This window comes from Thalassophryne amazonica, chromosome 1 (genome assembly GCF_902500255.1).
Source record: "Thalassophryne amazonica chromosome 1, fThaAma1.1, whole genome shotgun sequence".
NCBI lineage: Eukaryota > Metazoa > Chordata > Actinopteri > Batrachoidiformes > Batrachoididae > Thalassophryne > Thalassophryne amazonica.
Genome location: NC_047103.1, coordinates 126,019,362 through 126,037,896, shown reverse-complemented (window position 1 = coordinate 126,037,896; position 18,535 = coordinate 126,019,362). Strand labels below are relative to the sequence as shown.

Sequence of the window (18,535 nt, the reverse complement as noted above, 5' to 3'; positions counted from 1 at the left end):
GATAGCCAAACTTTAATCATTTTCTTGACAACAAGTGCAACAAAATTAGTTTCACACCCAATTACCTCAAACAAAAATACAGAAAATAATCCACAGTTATTACTAGTTGAACGTAATAATGGCACACATCAGAATTAAAACAACCGCACATATACATTTGATAGTTTATGTACACTAAACTTTGAAACAGTCCTTCAAGTGAACTGAGACATTATGAGTGTGGATGGCCGGAGCAGCTGCCTGGCCCAGCTTGGGGGGGGGGGGGGGTTACTGCTGCAGCTGTACCGTGCGACCTCCTGGAGGGGGAAGGAGTGGCAGTGCGGAGCCCGGAGTGGGAGTGGTGGGGACAGAAACAAAGGGGGAGGGTTGGGCATGCATCCGTGTGTGCAGGCTGGTTTCATATCAGTCTCTGTCTGTGTGTGTGTGTAGAGAAACCTCACAGAAAAATGAAATCACCTGGACAGTTTTGAACCTACAGTCCACCATGGAGAGCTCAGACAGGCCACACAACATCGAGAAGATCAGTGGTTACAGTCTGAGGCTTTTCACTCCTTCACCAAGAGACAGTAATGTGTCAGGTCGGGGTTCTGAAATAAATTATTCAACATGAATAAATAAATAAATAAATAAGTGTTAAATTCATAGATCTTCCACGCATCTCTTGCAACTTCTTTTGATTTTCAATTATGACATCAACAGTTATTGTGGAAAACCGCTGACTTTAATGTTTTATTTGCTATATCAATGTGAACAATAAGTGGCAACATACAGCAATCTACATTATTATACACAAACCAATAACAGTATCATCACCTGTGTGTGTTAGTGTGTTGGTTTGCAGATACTCCTGGCTGATGGCTTTGTTCTCCTCACAGCCTGAACTGACTCTGTATGAATCCCCTGGAAATGATAGAACCAAGCAGACAAGAGTGGAATAGTGTCCTGCTTCATTGTAAGAAGTCAACATCAAGTTTGTAAAAAAATCTAACAGCCCAAAGTCTAATTTTATTTGCCTGGACCTGCACACAAATCGTTTCTAAACTGGTTATTGATTAATTTGCTATTTTTTAACCTCCCTGTCAATGATAACATTGTCTAACGTAGTTCATTACAGAAAAGGCCACACACAGGCTACAAAATAAGCCAACTCATTATTATTTTTAAAAAGCGAATAAACGGTTTAGTTAGGTTTAACGTTACCCTCAACTGCGCACATTATAACGTTAACTGTGTTTATATCGGAGCTGACGCCAAGATGGCTAAGCTACTAACCTTCATAGTTGTACATGAAGCGCTCAAAAGTAAACTGTATCCTTAATCCAGTTTGGAGCGGGGTGTGGGAGAGTCTCTTTTCATCCGTACACATCTTGACACCTCACTCTTGAAAGATTCTGTAAAAAGAGGAAACTTTCTGCAGAGCTTCAACTTACCGTTGCTGCGGAAGTCTCGATGCACAGTAAACTCTGTTAGCTGAAGTTAGCTGTAGGTGCGTGAAAATCCCCCATTACCACAATATATCTCCCTTCACTATCTTTATGTTCAGATATGTATTCAAAGTTCACCGCATTGGACAGCAAGACCCCCCCCCCCCCCCCCCCTCATCTTATTCAATTCACCAGGTGAGATTCTTGGATGAAAGCTACTTGTACGTTTTCTCATTTTAATTCTCATCACATTTTCCAGCATTTAATTGGGTTGGGCATAACTGGGCATTTATATTCCATAAAATAAATCTTATTGGCCTGTTTTGCATTTGAAAATGTCTCTAATTAACCCACTGCGCAAATTTGACAAGTTCACTTTTTCTACTCAGAACTACAGAGCGTTAATAAAAACCAACAAGGAACACACAAATCAAACATGATCAAACATAACAAAACAACATAAAAGTGACTCCTATGTAGGGTCTGACTCGTAGACCCCAGTACCCCTAGGGGGCACTCTAAGACAAGCCCTTCTGATGTGTGTCCAGTGGAAGGGTGTGTTTAATGGCTGAAGCCATGTTGAAGCGTTAACTCAAAAGAACCTTCTGTCACATTTCACTGTTTACTCCCCCTGTGTCTTTTTAAAACCAAATACAATGAAAACAGTCGTAAAATGAAACAGCAAAGCCCAACTCCTCATTTTGCTGTCGGCTGTCTGAATGTGCAGACCTTCTCCTTGTATCGTCCGTCCCTATGTTCTGGCTCGGTCCTCGTAGACTGTCCCGCTCTCGTCCAAGTCAGCCGTTTAATCCTCTCCATGAGCGACTCAAGAGCTTTAGCCGTTTTCACCGCGTATCCTCTCTTCCTCGGGTCCTCCGTCGCGTCTGCTGCCAAATCATAGGTTTTAGTTTCGTCTTTGTATTTAACCCACAACCTGGCAGGGTACAAGGTTTGGAGCAGAACTTGATTCTCCTTCAGGACCTTGCAGATCGCAGCGTATTCTCGTCTTTTGTTCATAATGCGCAGTGGATAGTCGTTATCAAGATTTATACATTTGTTCACCCATTTAAGTCCTTTCATCTGCCAAGCTGTGCATAGCAACAAGTCTTTAGCCTTAAAGTTATCAAACTTAACTACGATGGAGCGTGGAGGCGCCGCTGTTGGAGGCTGTGATCCAAGGGAGTGATGTGCCCTCTCGATGGGCAGGTTGGGAAACTCTTCCTCCGGTAACTGAAGTCCCTCGTGCAGTCGTTTAGTTTATGTGAGACGAGATGAATTACATAACCCACTCTCTGCAGGGATGGCGAGTCATAGTTAGGAAGTTGATGACAATGCCGATGAAGGTCATTTGTTGACTGGGAACAAGAGAACTCTTCGCAGATTCACTGTGAGTCCTAACTGAGAGACATGGTTCAGTAGAAGAGCTGTATCGTTTTGCGCTTGCTCCTGAGTCGGAGCGCAGACAAGCCAATCGTCTTAGTAGGGTAGGATTCTTAATCCGATAGCTTGCAGTGGCCTTGTTGGTATTAAGTCATCCAGGTGCTAAACACCGTCCTCTGGCGGTCAGTAGGAATGAAATAGAATGAGAGTTACGAATGTAACTAAGTTTCTATGAATTCCGGATGACCACTCAGAGTTTTGTGAGTTCATTCCAAAAAGAAACGAGCGCTGGGTACGTCTGACATATAAAGACAACCAATAACGTCACCCAGGTCACATCCAATGGCGTGACTTTGTTGGTATATATTCTTGACCTCTCTGTGCTGCGCACATGTAGTTATCCAGGTGCTAAGCACCGTCCTCTGGCGGTCATCCGGAATTCATAGAACCTTAGTTACATTCATAACTCACATTAAATGACACTGTTAACATCATGTTTCAGAGGCAGGGTGATGATATCATCATTTCAGTTTTCCACAGTAAGACACTTCTCACATTTTCAGATTTATGTGATTAGATTAATATTACACTCATAAAAGAAAATAAACATTCATCAACAGAACTGATTGTTTTACACAAAATGAGTGTAACGTGACTTTCAGTGACATCACATTCAACAATTTTATGATCATAATAATACGCTTATAAGTTATAATAAGTTTTATTTATAATGCACCTTTCATTAATAAAAAAAAATCTCAAAGTGCTACAGGGAAAAAAATAAAACCAAGGAGAGATAAGAGAATAAAAACATAAAATCTTAAGATAAAAACAGTCAGCAGTATGTAATAAAACCAAAATAGAATAAAAAGACTAAGATGCAACAGATTAAAATTATTGAGACCTGTGAGAGGCTTGTTTAGAGGCTTTTTCAGGGAGGGAGCTCCAAATATGAAGGGCAGCTGATCAAAAGGCCCTGTCTCCCATAGTGTGATGTTTGGTGCGAGGGGAGATGGAGAAGATTAGTGTTGTATGAATGGAGGGAACGGGAGGATGTATGTGGAGTGAGGAGGTCTTTGAGGTATGTGGGGGCATTGCCATGGATGAATTGGTGGGTGATGAGAGCAATCTTAAAATGGATTCTGTAGATGATGGGGAGCCAGTGAAGGTTATGGAGTACAGGTGTAATGTGCTCCTATTTACATACTCTTATCAGAATTCTAGCTACACTGTTTCAAATGTATTGGAGCCTTTGAAGGCTTTTTCCAGAGATCCCAAAGAGCAGGGAGTTACAGTAGTCAAGCCCAGAGGAGACAAAGGCATGGAGTTTTTCAGCATCAATGATGACGTCGTACTGCAGTGAGTGTAGCTTCAAGTTGCTGAAATGGTTCAGTTTTTGCTGCCCAAATATCTATGAGTGGAACTTGAAAGAAGTGAAGTCTGTGTCACCTAAAGAACTATTTGAGGAACAGCGGTAGGCACAGACAAACCAGTGACCCGGTGTCGCTCCTGGCAATTACCCCTCACAGAACACGGCCTCTGGACAGGAACCAAATCACTGATGCATTTGCTCTTAACCACAACAACAGGCACATTGTACTGTTATGAAGACATCAGTGGTAGGTGAAAGATTTTCTCTCTGCCCACTGTTGGCATTTTTGTCACCTGAGGCTATAGGCTTCACGTGGAGGTCTGTGAATATGTGTATTGAACAGTAGCCAAGGTTTGTGTGTGTGATTTTGGTCATTGTGTGTCATTAGTGACTGTCGCAGATCAGAATGTGGCTATGTGTACACACGCCCGCAAATGTGGCAGAGGTGTAGCAGAGAGCCGTCACAACACATGAGCCCATAGCACCCTCATAAGAATGCCAAGCTCCCCCACAGCACCAGCAGAAAAAAAATCTCTGGAGCCGCCACTGGCTGGTGGAAAAAAGAGGTGCATCAAGAAGGAACAAATAAAAACTGTCGTGAAACAGTGGACGATTCTCATTTGTCGCCTGCAACGACAAACAGAGTCCCGGTAGTGACTTTAATCAGCAGAGACGTGAATCAGGTTTGATATTTTTAAATGGCTTTGAAAGAAGCTGATGGCTAAATTGTGGACGAGCTGGTTGTGTTGAGTGATAGAAATCTGAATGAAAGCTTGAAATCTGAGTCATTGGGGTAGAACTTATGCTACGCTACATTTCTTTTACGAATGAGAGCGTCTTACGAGCGGAGTAGCGTTATTAAAAAAGGGTTCAGTGTTACTTTTTACTCAGAAAACTACTGTCAGTTGCTTTCGGCCCTAATTTTTTATTTTTTTTAATTAAATTGGCTGCCCAGTCAGGGACACAATGGCCTTCTTGCATATTTAGAACTTCAGAACTGTTGTGATATTACTTGAACTGCTATATAACACACAGAGAAGTTCACTGAGGTTTCACCAACCTTAACATGGAGGCTATGTAACTGTGCAACATGGCATAGCAACTTCCTCCACAGGTCTGAAATTACCTTTTGAAGTGACGATCTAAAACACTTTCTGTCACTGGAAAATATTTGTAATTATCTGTCTTTCTAACTTTACTGCAATCACTTCATATTTGAACAAGAAAATCTTAAACATGATGGGGATTCAAACTTGTGCCTCTGGATCAAAAGTCAGATGTTCTGCCACTTGAACCACCGCATTATCACCATCTGTGATCCCTCATAGTGTAAAGTTATCTTTCTGCTTACAAATAACGATTTGGTATTATTATTACGGCTACACTTGAATGACAGCTTTTTGATAGTTTTGATTTTTCCACCCTATATACGAACATCCGTCATGACCAACTTATATATAGTATCAGTGAACTAGTCAGGGAAGCTTTTAGAATTAGAGGCTCTAAATATATCGTCATTAGAAATGATGGCACTACATAGTGGTCTAACACAACATCGACACGTTATCATAATATAACTGAAGAAAATATGATTGAGCATATAGAATTCCTTGTAGACAATATCTATATAGAGGTTGGCAACAGAATTTTCAAACAAACAATAGGGATACCTATGGGTACAGATTGTGCTCCACTTTTAGCTAACTTTTTCCTTTTTTATTATGAATATATATTTATGAAAGATAAACTTAAAACTAATAGCCAGTCAGCAAAAACCTTTAATAATACCCAGGGCTGGATCCAGAATGAAACTCTGACAGATGCATTTTTGCCCAATGATAAAATAAAACTCGTACACGTCTTGTTATTCAATAATCTTCATTCTTTTATTCGGCTTTTTCTTATCATGCACCCACTCTTTGGAACGATCTTCATGCGACTGTGAGACAGTCGGAGTCGGTGAACATTTTTAAGTCAAGACTTAAAAAAAAATTATTCATAAGAAAGAGAATAAAAATAGGCTTTATCTGTTTTATTTTTTTACTTCTGTTTTTAATTATGTATTTGAATTTTGAAATTTGTATTTATTTATTTAAATTTTTTATGTTGAACTGTTCTATGTGAGGTGCCTTGAGACGGATTTTGTTGTGATTTGGCGCTTTATAAGCTGATTAAATTGAAATTGAACAGCATCTTATTGAGTCTTAAAGTAAATAAATATGAAATTGGTCACTGGATCCTTAAACTTTGGACATAATGAACTCTACATGGTGGATCCTTGATCTCTGGACATAAATAGGAATAAACAAATCTGTAGTTTTTGTCAAAGCATTTCCTTTCAGGCATTATTGGCATGAAAGTCTTTCCATATCTGAGCTGAGCTCTTGCAGCTGGCTGTATGTCAGGAATTTGTAAAGAAATACAGCACGTCTCATTTTGGGAGGAAAAAGTTTTACTTGATTGTAGTTTATTGTCTGTATTACAGTGTTTGGAGAGAGGCGTCACTTTATTTAAAGCGGCAATTCGTTTTGAAGTTATTAATATTGACCGGACTCTGTCTCAGCAGAGAGCTGCGCAGCGTTTGGAGCTGTGCCAACGGAACTGAGGACGATTCTTGTTTCTTTACAGCAACAAGACAAGAGTCCCAGTTAGTGACTTTATTCCACACAAAAGTGACTCACTGTATTTTAATGTCTTTGAGAGAGAGGGGTTAAGAAGCAGACTTGCCATTTCTGAAGAGCAGCGAATCAAAGAGCCAACGAGCTAGTGGATCGAAGCATTGTTTCAATGGTTCACGCTTCAAAGGGGAGTCGCGTTGCAGAAAATGACCCACGTTTTTCCACTAGACACCATAAACTTACTCGTAGATTAGTAGTGATGTTAAGCTTGAGTCAGTCTGCTCGATACAGCATTGAGCTTTTTGAACCAGAAGTGTCATTGAGCAGCATTTCGAGCACGCCCCCATCACGTGACCACTGTGAGCGATGCCTCGTTACGTCACACCACGTGTCGAGCTTCGAGGAAAATTCGAATAATCTGGGCGTTTCAATACGACCTGCCAAGTATTTAAATGAGATTTGAATCACAGCTCAAACTGTGGGTTTTTGAGAAGAGGAGATTGCTAGTGACATTGTTATTGCCAATTACCACGTGAGTCGAAGCCAAGGAAAGCATTAGTTTATATTTAGGTCTAGTTTAGAGTTCATTTAGTATAGTCAGCAACATACACATAGGATCTAACATAGACAGACACGCACCGTACACAACAGGCATCCATTCATATACATTTATTCACACAGTACATCAACATAGGTTATAGGTTCAACTATATATTATAGATAGATCAGAGACTGAGCTGAGTGACTGAAGAGCTGTGATTTTGTTGAAGTGAAAGGTGTGAGAAAGGTGAGTGTGTGTGTGAGCGAGTGAGTAGTGGTGAGGAAGGGACATGGAAGAGCCAGTTCCAAAAAGAGCACGATCAATTGCTTGGGAGCACTTTGATCTAATAAGCCCCAAAAAGGTCAAGTGCTTGATTTGTGCTCAAGAGTTGACGTACAGTAACAATACGTCTTCAATGCTGCGACACCTGAGGTCCAAACATCCCGAGACATCAGTGGCTGCTGCTTCTGTTGCTGCTCCTGGAGCAGGAATCAGACCATGTAAGATATATTTTATTCTTTATCTAAGATTAAAACATACTCATAAACAAACATAGCTAAGCATGTCATACTGTATTTCCATTAAAGGCAGACAAGCTGGTTTGGATGAGGCACGGTGGACTATGTTGTGGAAGATGCACAACCGTTCAAAATAGTGGAGAGCAAAGCCTTCAGGGCTTTACTACAAAGATTTGACCCAACATATGCTGACCTCCAGAGGAGAAGACCAGCTCAAATACTGGGTGACACGAGCCGCAGTCTATCCCAATTTACAGAGAATGGCAAAAAAATATTTGTCGATGCAGCAACATCAGTGAGGCAGAAGAGGAAGTCCAGCACCATTGAAATGATTCTTTTTTTGAATAAAAATTGTTGAAATTTGCACAGTCACTGTCTCCTATCCCCTCTATTCTAATTTACAAATTACAGCAACATAAGCACCAGGTGCAGAAGCAGATGCCTTTCTCACTTTTGTCACATTTTATCCAAATATAGTTTGAGGAATGATAACACAAATCTACATAGAGTCTACAATAAAGGCTTTCATAACCATTATGTGTGCATCTGTAAGGACTATTTATTACATTAAAAAGACACAATAATACATATGACTTTTTTTTATTATTATTTTTCAAGAACAAACCATATCAGTCATGAATTAATGCAAACATTTGTCAGGGCACTCGCTCAAGGTAATTCTCAAAGCAATCCAGCAGATGTCACCTTTCAAACTGTATCAAACGCGTCGAAGCAGTGTGTCGATTTTCAGCCAGTTGTGTTGCAGTGTTCATTGGTTCATGAGGCTTCGAAATTGCTATCACTATAGATTAGTTAAACAAGGGTTTCTGTATAACAAATTGGTTCTTCAGTTCAAAAGATTTTTTAATTGATACAGTTGTGCTTAAAAGTTTACATACCCTGGTGGAATTTTTGTTTTTTGGCCATTTTTCAGAGAATATGAATGATAACACAAAAACTTTTTCACTCATGGTTAGTGGTTGGCAGGGGCGGATCTAGAGATAAATTCATGGGGTGGCAAGCAGGGACAGGCACTTTATGTGGGGTGGCAATGTAATGTTTATGTATTATGCTATTATAGGTCAGGAATCTGGATTATAGCGTCACGAGTCCAAGTTTCATATAGCCTAGAGCAGCGGTCCGCAAGCTTTTTGCGCCATGGACCAATTTTCATGTAACGTTAAAACAACATTTTTGCAGACCAATATAGAAAAAACTATAAACAATGTGTATAAAAAGTGCGTGAGTGGAATGGTAATTTCAAGCGCTCCAATGGGCGTCAAAGAGCTGTAAATTGTGTTTTCATGATCACAAAATGAACATTGCTGTAGTAGTGCAGCAGATAACCAAAACAATTGTTCAGTTTGTGATAAAAGCATGAAATGTGGCACACATATTCTAAATTAACTAATGTTTATTTTCAGATATGGAGACATCCTGGAGGTGACCTCTAATGAGCTACAGGGGTCAATAAAGAATTACACAGGGGTCAAAATATAAAAATTCTCCAATCATGTTGAAAACTATACCACACTATTTGTGTGGTCATAAGGATTCCAAAAATGTATAGTTTGGGCTATCCATGACTGAATGTTATGGGGCTTTGGGGTAAAAACAGCAAAAATGGTGACAAAGGTCAGTTTCAGTTTGTACAAGGGTGAAAAGTTAAAGTTACTTCAGTTTTGGTAAAAAGTGATGCAAATTATTGGTTGAGTGAATAGGATTAATAAATGGAATAGTTTTGACTATGTCAAATGCTTGGTCTCCAAAGTAAAGGTCAAACATGGTTGACGTCCATTGGATTCTGTGACATGTGACATATGTTACCTCGTAACATGATAACTTAGCGTGACAGATGGTGCAAACTATTCCTTTTTAAAATACTCTTAACTAAACCAAGAATTTGCGTAATTTTTTACCAAAATTGGAGCAAGTTTAACGTTTGACCCCTGTACAAATTGAAACTGACCTTTGTCACCATATTTGCTGTTTTTACCCCATAACTCCAGAACATTCAGTCATAGATAGTCCAAACTATACCTTTTTGAAAGCTGTGTAATCAGATAAATAATGTGGTATACTTTTCAATATGATTGGAGCATTGTTAAAGTTTGACCCCTGTGTAATTCTTTATTGACCCCTGTAGCTCATTAGAGGTCAGCTCCGGGATGCCTCCATATCTGAAAATAAATACTAGTTAATTTAGAATATTTGTGCCAAGTTTCATGCTTTTATCACAAACTGAATGATTGTTATGGAAATTTTAGGGCAATTCTACGGTAACGGAATTACAATCTGACTTAATCTGTAGTCGTTAGATGCAGTATGTCCAGATTTTGCTGCTGTTGTAATTCCATTACCATAGAATTGCCCTTTAGCTAAGATGCACCACTATAGTAGAAAACAACATATTTAATCAAATGACAGCAGAGAAGCTGTATGAGTCTTACCTGAACTGAAGACTCACAGAAACACACCTCAAGGGTGTGTGTATCAGCGCTTGTCCTCTGTCCATCCTTCTGTTCTCTGGCTTCTGTCCATCCTTCTGTCCTCTGCTCATCCCTCTGTCCTCTGTCCATCCTTCTGTCCTCTGTCCATCCCTCTGTCCTCTGTCTTTTGTCCATCCCTCTGTCCTCTGTCCATCCTTCTGTCCTCTCCTCACACCCTCTTCTCGTTTCCAATGTTCCTCTAAATCCACAACAAAGTGTTTTCTCCCCTCAGCAATAAAAAAGTGCTCCACTGTCGCGTTATGAAATGAAAGTGAAACCTAAAAAGCGTACATCGCTGCACGCGTGCACGGACTTTTGTTAACATAACACGACTTTAAGGTTGGACGAAACATCCCTAATATCTCTGAGAGACACGAGTAAAGCTGAAGTCTAGCTACAAAGAAAGTTTTGCCGGCTGATGTGACCAGTGTTGACGTCCGTCCTTGTTTTCAGTTCTCCTGAAACGACGAGGGAAACAAGAGGTTCCGCCCTAATAAAAATACCACTGAAAACTTATTCCTCATCATTTATTTATTTATACAGTACTTGGTGAATATATAAATTTTATATTTCTTTCTCCACAAAGTTTTCCTGGCAGCCGTGTGTGCTGGCGTGTCGTCGTGTCTTTTAGGGAAAGTTCGGCGTCACAACAGGTGGGGGGGCAGGGAGAGCGCGAAGCGCAGCTTGTGCTGCATTCAAGGGCGCTCAGAGAGCAGTTTTCGCCAGTTAAAGTCATTCGCAAGGTCCCTTTTTTGAAAAAAATGTCACCCACTTCTGATTGAGGTGGCAACTGGGTTGGCAAGAGCTATTTTTAGGGTGGCAGTTGCCACCCCATGCCACCCCAGTAGATCCGCCCCTGGTGCTTGGGTAGCAGGGGTGGTGGCCAAGCGGTTAATGCGCTTGGTTTCAGTTCAGAAGGTTCCGGGTTCAGATCCCACCCCTGCCACATTTCTCCATGTAATGTGGAGTTGCGTCAGGAACATCAACATAGGTTATAGTAAAACTTGTGCCAATTCAACATGCAGATCCAACTTGGATTTGCTGTGGTTGGGTGAAGCCATTTATTGTCCAACAGCTGTTTCCTCTTTTTAACTCAAAATGACAAAATCAAAATCAAAATTACAAATCACAGTTGCACACGACAGCCACAATGTCGTCAGGACTCACCTTACCGGTGTAAATAACTACCAGCAGTAATATTAACTGCTCAGTCAAATCATAATCCACTGCCAGTGCCAGCAATCATTGTAGTTGTGGTATCCAAGATGAAAAAAGACACACAGATGTCATAAGCTCTAAAAACTGTTATACCATTTTGGATGAAGATCTAGAACTGTGTCATTTGGAAAGAAGATTGCATTTTCAAGCAGTTGGTTTAGAGGGAGACCGTGGCTGTAGTACAACACAAAATGTGATGAAAAATTTGATGGGAAGAGAACCATCTTTCAAAACTTTGAAAGTGGATAACTGATTTGAACAGGTCAAGTAAAAAGACCAGCTTTATGCACAGTGTTGTGGAGGGAGACAGAACAGTGGGCAGGCAGAGACATGGAACTACATACTTTTGTTCACACTAATCACTTTGGACAAACTTGCCGTTTCCTATCCAGCATAATGTTGAAATTCACACAAATCAGTCAATAGGCTACTTAGACAATCACTTCCATTAAATACTGCTCCATTGCTTTCTCTACCTATGGCGCGGTGGATTAGTGGTGAATACTGTTGTCTCACAGCAAGAAGGTCATGGGTTTGCTTCTCACCTGGTCCTTTCTGTGTGGAGTTTACATGTTCTGCTGTGTGTTGCGTGGGTTTAAATTTAATTTAAAAATGCTCCAATCAAATTAAAAACTATGCCACATTATTTGTCTGATCATAAATATTTAAAAAAGGCATATCTATGATTATCTATGACTGAATGTTGTGGAGTTATGGAGTAAAAACAGCTGGAATGATGAGGAATGGTCAGTTTCAGTTTGTACAGGGGCCAAAAGTTAAAGTCGCTCCAATTGTGGTAAAAAGTGATGCAAATTCTTGGTTGAGCTAATAGGATTAATAAATAGAATAGGTTTGACCGTGTTGAATGTTTGGTGTCGACAATAAAGGTCAAACAATGTCAACATCCATTGGATTCAATGGCATAAAACATATAAAACAACAGATTGCATATGTATATTTACTCCTTTAATATATTACACATGTATCAGTTTACAGCCTGTTGGCTTGAGAAAAGTCACAAAAACATTGACGTATATTTTAAAGTGCATATATATAAAGAGATGGGTGAATATAAAAAGCTGGTTGTGTTGCAGGGGAGGGTGGTGGTCAGTAAATTCTTGCTGGGCCTGCAGTCCCATCAAACCCCACCAAAGTGCCGCCCATGAATGGCATCTGGATTTTAATGGATTTGTCAGCTGCCAGGGTTTCCATGGTCTGCAGGTACCGGAGCTTGAAGGCTGATTCAGAATCTCCCATCATCAAAGACGCCTGCTTCAGCATCCGTGCTGCATTAACCTCTCCCTCTGCAGCCATCACCTGAAGAAGGAGATAGTCAGTGAAAAGAAGGGTGAATAAATAGGACACAGGGTCAGAGGTCATTGCACAGAAAATAAAAAGTGTCCAATTAAGACCTGAAGAAGGAAAAATTGTATTTCTATAGAACTATTCCATCTTTTTTTCTATTACCTTTGCTGCCACAATTTTCTGCAGCTGTTGGTCCTTGAAGTTGAGGGTGTTGATCTCCACCCACTGGACCTCAATCCCCCAGTCTTCTGTTGCATAGTCCAGAATGGCCTGAGAGGACAGAACATGTTCATTTTTACATCTGGAGACATGCCCACTCAGTCCAAATGAAGTAAAATGACCAAAATGTCAGCAAAGCAGGATGAAGATATTGAAAACTGACAAATGCCAATGTGATCAGAAAAACAAGAAGGTGCATACTGGTCGTTCTGTGAAATGGTTTATACTTGTCTGATCTGGATCCTACTGCTCACTACAGTAACAGTCAATATAAAATCCTGTGTACCTTCATACTGTCTGTGATCTCCTTGTTGTTCACCAGGATCTCAGACACAGTCTTGGTACCCAGTATGTTCCTCAGAGTGCTCTGAGAGAACAGCTGGGTCGCAGTGTGCACATCTGTGACGTTGGCCATGGCCTTAACTGCGTCTTTGATCCGGTAACAGACCACTGCACGGACCTTCACCGTCACAAAGTCACTGGTCAAAACCTGAAAGCAGCACAACAGGTTTAAAAATAAAATAGAATGCAGAGTACTGAGTGGAATATTTTTGATATAATTCAAAAACAATAGCTAAAAAGTACATATTTTGGTTAAAAACTGTATCACATAACAGGCTGCAAGATATAATTTGAGTCCTGATGAAGATCTTGATTTGGTGATTTGTTGAACATGAAGTTACAGTATGTGTTCAATGAGTGCTACTATAGTTTGATTGATCTTTGAATTTCTATGAATTCCTAAATTATTGGATGTGTTGATTGTATCTGGTAGTGTGTGTGTGTGTGTGTGTGTGTGTGTGTGTGTGTGTGTGTGTGTGTGTGTGTGTGTGTGTGTGTGTGTGTGTGTGTGTGTGTGTGTGTCAGTGTTGTATAGTAACGAAGTAAAAATACTTCACTACTGTACTTAAGTACGTTTTGGGAGACTTTGTACTTTGAGTTTTTTTAATTCAGCTTACTTTCACTTTTACTTCACTACATTTCCGACCTTAATTGCATACTTCTACTCCGATACATTTTCTATGCGCCATGCTGTTACTCGTTACAAAAAAAAAAAAACACAGACACACGAAAAAAGTTGTGTTTTCCCCCAGAGACACCACTGATTAATGACTGCAACAAAGTCATGCCGATTTGTCATGAGGCATGTCCGGTAGGCTTTTTTGCAGTTGCGCACTTGGGGGGTGTTTGTCAGGAAAATGATCATTTCTCTACATTGTTTACAGACCTGCAGCGGGTCTGTAATCAACTTTTCTGCAGCGCGGCTGTGCTTTGAACCTTGAACCAATCGAAGCAGTGATTCGCAGGCCGAAGCAGTGCTTCGATCTACGATTCGTGGATTTTATTTCGCTTTATCCTAATTTTTTCCCACGAAAACCCTGAAGATCATATGTCTGTGAGTAATATTTAATATTTTTATGTCAAACCGACCTGTTATGGTCTTCTGAAACAGTTGATAGATGTAATTTATAACTTAAAAACGGGACCGATGCTAACGCGTTAGCATGTCTATGGCGTTTTCAATGTTAAAGGTAGCATTAAGCTGTTCGCCTCAGCACGTTTGTGTTGATTTGTGTTTGTTGTCATAAAAGAGTCAAATTGTAATTTTTTAAATTTATTTTTATTCATATATTATAGCAGCAACAATAATAGTCTACATAATAAACAATAATAGTCAATAATAATAGACTAATAATGTTACAATACAATTTCAGAGAGAGACAAAATGAAACAAAACACAACAGAAAAGATAAAACCATGTAACACTGAAAATAAATAAATACATATAAAAATAAATAACTGTTTCCTGTGAACACCTAGTGAGTCTCGTTTAGGTTTTGAAACCTTGTTTCTGAAGTGTTTTTGTGTGATGTGCACAATTTTCAGTATTTTGACTAATACTACCAGTCACTTACAAGCCTTTGTAATATAAAAAAATCAGTCAGTTTTTGATTATTAACATACTTATACTTTTACTTTCAATACTTGAATACATTTAGTTGTACATTACTTGTCATACTTAAGTACAATAAATACGAGATACTTTCAAACTTTTACCTGAGTAGCATTTCAATCAGTGACTTGAACTTCTACCAAAGTCATTTTTTAAATGGGTTTCTGTACTTTTACTTAAGTGTGATTTTCCAGTACTTTATACAACACTGGTGTGTGTGTGTGTGTGTGTGTGTGTGTGTGTGTGTGTGTGTGTGTGTGTGTGTGTGTGTGTGTGTGTGTGTGTGTGTGTGTGTGTGTGTGTGTCAGTCATACCTCTTGTGATGGGATGCTTAAGGTGAGGAGTTTTGTGCTGACTTTAATCAAGGTGTCGGTGAACGGCAACATAAACACCAACCCTGTGACATCACAACAACACAAGTTGAAGCCACCGCAAACACAATAATGAGGAAAAACATTTTGAATTTTCTTTGATCAAACGTTTTTGTTGTTATCTGACCTGGTCCTTTGCTTCCTCTCCAAATGTGACCCATGCGATAGAGAACAGCCCTCTCATTCTGGTGAATGATCTGTGCACAGAGAGAAACCACATTAATGATCACGTCAAACTTTTATTTTAAATCTGCACTGATCCTGTAACCTGACAGTGAGTGATGCTGTCAGCTCATTTTTTTAGGAAAAGACCTTGAGATATCAAACACAACATTAAAATTCAAATTAACATTTTTTTCCCCAATGTGCCTTTTAATGAAAAAAACAAACAAACAACAAAAAACAAAATATAAACATGAGTCCAGCCTCAACATCTGACATGATCAGACCAGCAATTAGTCCTACATCCTGATGACTGTTTAATGACTGTCGATAATCTAAATAATAATAATAATCTTGGCTGTTAAAGTTCAGAAAATGTGTGTTAAAGACTGAATTGATCATCAACTGACCTTAAAGCATCTCCATATGGTGAGTGGAAAAGTGAGAACCACCAGCAGGAACGACAGAACGACCATCAGCCAATCACAGCAGCTCATGCTGTCATTTGGAGTCTCCAAGACTGAAGGAAGGAAAACATATTTACACACCAAAATAAATTGAACAGGTTCAGCTCATTGATGAAAGTTCATTTAAGGATGTCAAAAAACATTCAAAGCTTCAAAAAGCCTCAAGTATTGTTTTTAAGTGAGCACGCCTCATGCTCACCTGACCAGTGTTAATGTTTGATGCGATCATTACCTGTTTTATGTTTTTGTCGTTTTATTTCTTCCAGTTCAATTGCATCAATATCCACAGTCATTGTTGAACTCATGTTTTCCTCTTCAGCTGACAGTGGGATTGACTGAAACACGTGCTGGTCACACAATGAACATTTAGTGATGGTTCATCTATTGTAGATTTTGTGTCTTTGTGCTATGATGTCATAAAGCCTTCTGCTTTATTTGCACTGAGCTTTTCTGCTTTGATGTCATAAAGCTTTATGCTTTATTTGTACTGAGCTTTTCTGCTTTGATGTCATAAAGCTTTATGCTTTATTTTCCATAAAGGCTTTTTCTGAAGCTTTCAGAAGTGCCATGTAACTGTTGATGCATTACCACTTTATTGCTTTAAAGGAAGCGGCTCTTCTTTTATTTTTGAGGATATAATCCATAAACCAGCCATATAAGAGGTCACTTCGAACAGAATGACATGTAAATGGTAAATGGACTGCATTTATATTTCGCTTTTCCATCTGCATCAGATGGTCAAAGTGCTTTACACACTAATGCCTCACATTCACCCCCATGTGAGGGTGCTGCCATACAAGGTACTCACTACACACTGGGAGCAACTAGGGGATTAAGGGCCTTGCCCAAGGGTCCTTAGTGATTTTCCAGTCAGGCTGGGATTTGAACCAAGAATCCTCTGGTCTCAAGCACAACGCTTAAGGTTGTGAGTCTCATGAGACCATCATCTCCCTCCCCCAAAAGTGGAACCACCTGGACAGTTTGTTTCTTTGAGCCCATCTCATATTATATGAGATGAAGAACTAGAACATATGCAAGTGAATGGCAAAAAAAAAAAGAATGTGCATGGTGGAAAAGAATAAGCAGTATAATACAAAGATTACTACTACTATGTTACCAAGTATTGTCTACCATTTTGAGCCCTTGCTGTCTGTCGCACTCAAAACTGTCCAGGTGATTTCAGTTTTCTGTGAGGTTTCAGGATATCAGCTGTCGGTCTCGTGTTTTGACTCCTGGTCACTTGGTGGCAGCCAAGTTTTAATATCTTCATTAAACAGTTTATCCTTTACCAACAGAAGAAGAATGGGAAACGGTGTCAGGGAGTTTAAAACTGAGTCTTTAGAGCAGGGGTGTCGTACCTTTTTTGAACCAAGATCTACTTTTAAAGTTGACAGTGTATGGAGATCTACCGAGCCATATGGAACGCCACAGTGCAGCCACAATATATTGTGCACCAATATAATAACACAAATTTCTGGCAGGTTTTAACAATAATAATGCATTACTGAAGTAAATGTGCATGGTGGAAAAGAATAAGCACAAGTAGGCCTAGGACTGGCCTCATGTTGGAAAAGTTGTTCCCTACCTGGCCCCGAGAGGAAGAAGCTGGTCTCTCATAGTCCGGACAGTAGGAGCTGAGAGCAGCTGTAAGCGGGCACTCACGCACTCTCTGTCTGCATTAGATTCTGGATTTGGAGATTCATGTCAGGTGTTGTTATGGATTTTAGCTCAATGTCATTTTTCAGTGTGAGGATCCAGGTTGAAGAGTGATGGCATTTTGGACGATATATAGTCCACATCTATATTTTCCCCAAATGGAAAACAGCGCCTGTCAAATTCTGACAAGATGCTCTGCACGTGATCATCATAACGTGCACTCTCAGGCTCCATGGTCTTTATCCTGGTGCTTAACTTCTGTGTCCATGTGTAGAAAGTTCTGCAGGTCACACTGTTGCAACCTGCTTGATAGCACATGTAATATGATTTTAAACTTGCTTTCAAACCCAAAAGCTGTACATATTCAGCAACGGTTTGAAACTTTCAGAAATTCTTTAATTTCAGGCAGAAGATTCAGCAGTTGCTTGTGGCAGGAGCGTGGTTTTTCTTTTATTTTTGATAATTCATTGTATCCACACAAAAGATTAATTCTGGCCTATATAAGGTGCCTGAGGCCAGTGAAGCAGACCCCCACCAACATAAAACAATTCAGGTAAACAGGTTGTAATTTCCAACGGTACATGTATGCAGCAGCAGCAGCGATCTGCGTGGTGTTCACATGGACCGATCAGTTTACTGCTCTGATGATATATTCAATCATCTTTACACTTATATTTATTACCCCTTTTGACAGTTTTGTGTTATAAGTCAATATATATGGTTTAGTAACGTAATACAGTGATACAGCAGCCACCATGGCACACCAGCGTTTTTTTTTTTTCAGGCATTCTGCACACTCTTGCAATATTTTCGGCTCCTGTGTGTCCTGCGCATTTCAGTC

At 39.8% G+C, this 18,535-nt stretch overlaps 1 protein-coding gene and 1 long non-coding RNA gene across 2 annotated transcripts; one reads left to right on the top strand and one right to left on the bottom strand.

The window, feature by feature from the left end:
• Positions 1-1,683: 1,683 nt before the first annotated feature.
• Positions 1,684-11,204, top strand: LOC117520344. The gene is made up of 3 exons (XR_004563616.1): positions 1,684-1,694; positions 6,133-6,135; positions 11,126-11,204. It is a non-coding gene; the product is annotated as an uncharacterized LOC117520344 (long non-coding RNA).
• A 1,463-nt stretch (positions 11,205-12,667) lies between these two features.
• On the bottom strand, positions 12,668-16,331 carry LOC117513681 (erythrocyte band 7 integral membrane protein-like). Its single transcript, XM_034173954.1, has 7 exons — positions 16,271-16,331; positions 15,982-16,091; positions 15,537-15,606; positions 15,353-15,435; positions 13,371-13,574; positions 13,028-13,135; positions 12,668-12,877 (listed from the first exon to the last, which is right to left on the bottom strand). The coding sequence occupies exons 1-7, from the start codon at positions 16,329-16,331 to the stop codon at positions 12,668-12,670; spliced, it is 846 nt and encodes a 281-aa protein (XP_034029845.1).
• Between the last annotated feature and the right edge of the window lie 2,204 nt (positions 16,332-18,535).